This window comes from Vigna unguiculata, chromosome 9 (assembly GCF_037176805.1).
Source record: "Vigna unguiculata cultivar grain cowpea cultivar isolate G323 ecotype 2 chromosome 9, ASM3717680v1, whole genome shotgun sequence".
Lineage (NCBI taxonomy): Eukaryota > Viridiplantae > Streptophyta > Magnoliopsida > Fabales > Fabaceae > Vigna > Vigna unguiculata.
In genome coordinates this window covers 3854693-3857663 of record NC_140800.1, presented here as the reverse complement: position 1 = coordinate 3857663, position 2971 = coordinate 3854693, and the positions used below count along the sequence as shown (strand labels likewise).

General features: G+C 32.0%; 1 protein-coding gene across 1 annotated transcript; it reads right to left on the bottom strand.

Annotated features, from left to right (window-relative positions):
* Nucleotides 1-611: 611 nt before the first annotated feature.
* On the bottom strand, nucleotides 612-2511 carry LOC114164791 (protein SMALL AUXIN UP-REGULATED RNA 51-like). Its single transcript, XM_028049554.2, has 2 exons — nucleotides 2347-2511; nucleotides 612-1590 (listed from the first exon to the last, which is right to left on the bottom strand). Exon 2 carries the CDS (start codon nucleotides 1581-1583, stop codon nucleotides 1074-1076), a length of 510 nt encoding a protein of 169 aa, XP_027905355.1. The 5' UTR covers nucleotides 1584-1590; nucleotides 2347-2511; the 3' UTR covers nucleotides 612-1073.
* Nucleotides 2512-2971: the final 460 nt, after the last annotated feature.

Here is a 2971-nt window from a genome sequence, read left to right as displayed (position 1 = left end):
ATTTTAATTTATTATACATAATAAATTAAAGAGTACTTTGGTAATTTTATCTCAATTTTTTTTTTCATTTTCTTAAACCAAATAATCTCCCAGAAAAAATCATTATATTTCTTACTATTTTCCCTCTCATCATGCAACATATGTTACTGAGCCCCGAGAATCTGATTGGAAGCAACAATGAATCTGATTGGCATGCCTTTCATAAATTTTCTATTCCAAATACTTTCATTATTTATAATTTGGTTTCTTTACCTCTTATTTTTTCTTTCAACTACATAATTTTCGTTTCTATTTTATTTCTTACATTGTTACTGTGCCAATGAATCTAATGAAAAATTCTCCTTTGTTTCTAACAAAATAATATAAAATATAATAAATTCTGTTATCCTATTTTAATTATAAAAAAAATTATCCGTACAACTTTTTGTGAAATGAGAAGCCGATAAGTCATTGAAAATGTAGTAAAGTTGGAAGCATATTTTGCTTTGCTATGATCTCAATAAAATAACTGTAGAAGGAATAATATTCGTACTGGTGTATCACTTTATCCATCATATGCTCAGATCGATGCATAAATCTAAAAGACATAAAGAAATACACTAAGTCACATCTTTAAACATGATTTGAAGAGAATAGACATTATAATTGAAGTGTAAATCTTATTTTATAAACTAATTTTTGTGATATTGAGATATGTATAAACGTTTTACTTAAAATAAATAAATGCACATGACAGCTAGATTTAATTTAACTTTTGCGTATGATATAGGCCATAAAATGCTGCTTTTGACATTCCTAAATGGTTTAGTGAAAAAAAAAAAAAAATTGGAGTGGTTCCATATATATCCACATGAATAAACAAAACGAGTTGAGTTAGAAAAGTGTGTTTACCAAAACATAGAATAAATGGAGTTTTAATAACAACTGCGTGCAAGGTGTTTGAAAATATTCCTAACTAGAATGATATGCACAAGAAATGAGAAAAAAAAAAATGGTATAGGAAGGAGATCCAGGTTTGCACCTTGAGGCAGGCTATGATTTTGGACGTAGGTGCAGAAATATTGGAAAACTACTTACTCTTCCACAGTTCCCGAGCTTTCAGGTTGTGAAGTTTTATCATTGAGTTGGTCTTTCTGCTGATTCTCGATGCACTTGAGTAGGTACTTGAAGGTCTCAGTTTCACAAGGGATGGTGAGGGCTCCACTGTGATCAAAGCCAAATTCGTCTGCAGCTTTTTCGAGCAAAACTTTGAAGAGAGAGTGGCTGAGATAAGTGGTGGGAATGATGAACCTTCGAAGCTCAGGTCCAACATACACTGCCAAGTATCCCTTTGGAACGTCGGGTGGTGGAAGCGGTTCAGGACTTTGGCAGCTATCTTCTGTGTCAGATTCGGTGTTCATAATATTCACTACCCTTTTGTTTATCAGTGGCAATCCACTTCCATCGTTATTAGGCACTTGATCAGAAATGGTGGGGATCGAAGCTTTTTGCCCTAAAGTCACGTTCTGCCATTTCTGCAGCATTTCCTTTAACCTCACTATCTGCCTAATCCCTGTTAATTTGTACCCTACACCGCTATCCATTCTTCAACTTTAATCACAACAACAATGAAGCTATCAATATATATTCCAACGTTTCAACACTCACTTTCTCACTCACTACACAAATCAAGACCAATCGAATTCTCTTATTTATAGATAGTTTATGTGATTTCATTTCCTCATGATATGCATAACACAAGCATCCAATTTTATCCATTAGTATGACTTCTTAGATTATTTTTTTCTTATTTGATGCAATCAAGATAAAAAAATGAGAGAGAAAATGTAATTAGGGCACTTAGAATCTTAATGGTTATTACAAATAAAGTATTTGTAAAAAAGAAAGAAGTGAAAATAAGATAAATTTAAACGATTGTAAAATCATTAGCATAATAAAAACATTTTTAAAATGTAGTAAAACGAAAATATATATGGCTTCTTTTCGCCATGCCATGCACCTCATGTTCATCACCTTGCATCTCTGGTTCTAAATGAAAGAAAATCAGTACTTTTTATTTAGTTTATCAGCAGAAAATATGGAATCTCTTCAAAGCTCAAATTATAAGAAATGTGAATATACTCCTTTTATATATATGAAACTTCTCACAGGTATCAAAGAAACTAATTCCAAGCCAAGATCAAAGAAAAAAGAAAAATGTAAAGCGCATTCAACAGATGAATGATGACAGCGTTGATTATAAGAAACATAAAGTTGAGCATTGAATTCACAGTGATAACGAAATTAAGAAAAAGAAAAAAAAATGGAAGATGAAGGATATGCATGGATGCATGAAGAGATTGGCACCTGAAAAGAAGAGGGCATTAGCTATGAGCAAGATGAAAAAAAGCCATGCAGCTTGGGAAAGTGGAAGCGAAAGTAGCGAGCTCTCCAAAGAGAGAAGGAACGAAATAAATTAGATGAGTTACGATAATGTTTTTTGTTTCTGCCTCTGTCTGAATCAAGTATTAATTGTTCCGAGAAATAACATTGGAATGAGAAGGTTGATGTTCCAACTTTATACGCTGAATTATCGGCATAAAATGAAGTTGTCGTTGTTGTTTTGTTTTAGTTGGTTTGCATCACTGCTGAAGCGTCGCCCTCGGAGACTACTTTTCTGTTTCCACACATCAATGAAGCCAATGGTTTTTGTATACCACTTCCCTCCTTCCACATTTTCATTTTCACTCTCATCAAATTTTACTATCCAACTTTTCTCTTTCTTCTTTTTCGCAAACCTTATCCTACATTCTGTGTCAAAATAATCGAAAATGTGTAATTCAATGTGTAACTCTCTTTTCTAACAATTTCTATTAAATATTTTTAATTAGTGAATAAAGAAAGGGAATAGAGAAAAAACAATCTGGGAAAGATGAAAAAACAAAGATAAAAATAATATTATAAAGTTATGTAAGTAATATAATTCACGAAG

Excerpts from the sequence above, each read along its gene's own strand:
- LOC114164791 (XM_028049554.2), bottom strand. The coding sequence starts at position 1,583 with ATGGATAGCGGTGTAGGGTACAAATTAACAGGGATTAGGCAGATAGTG.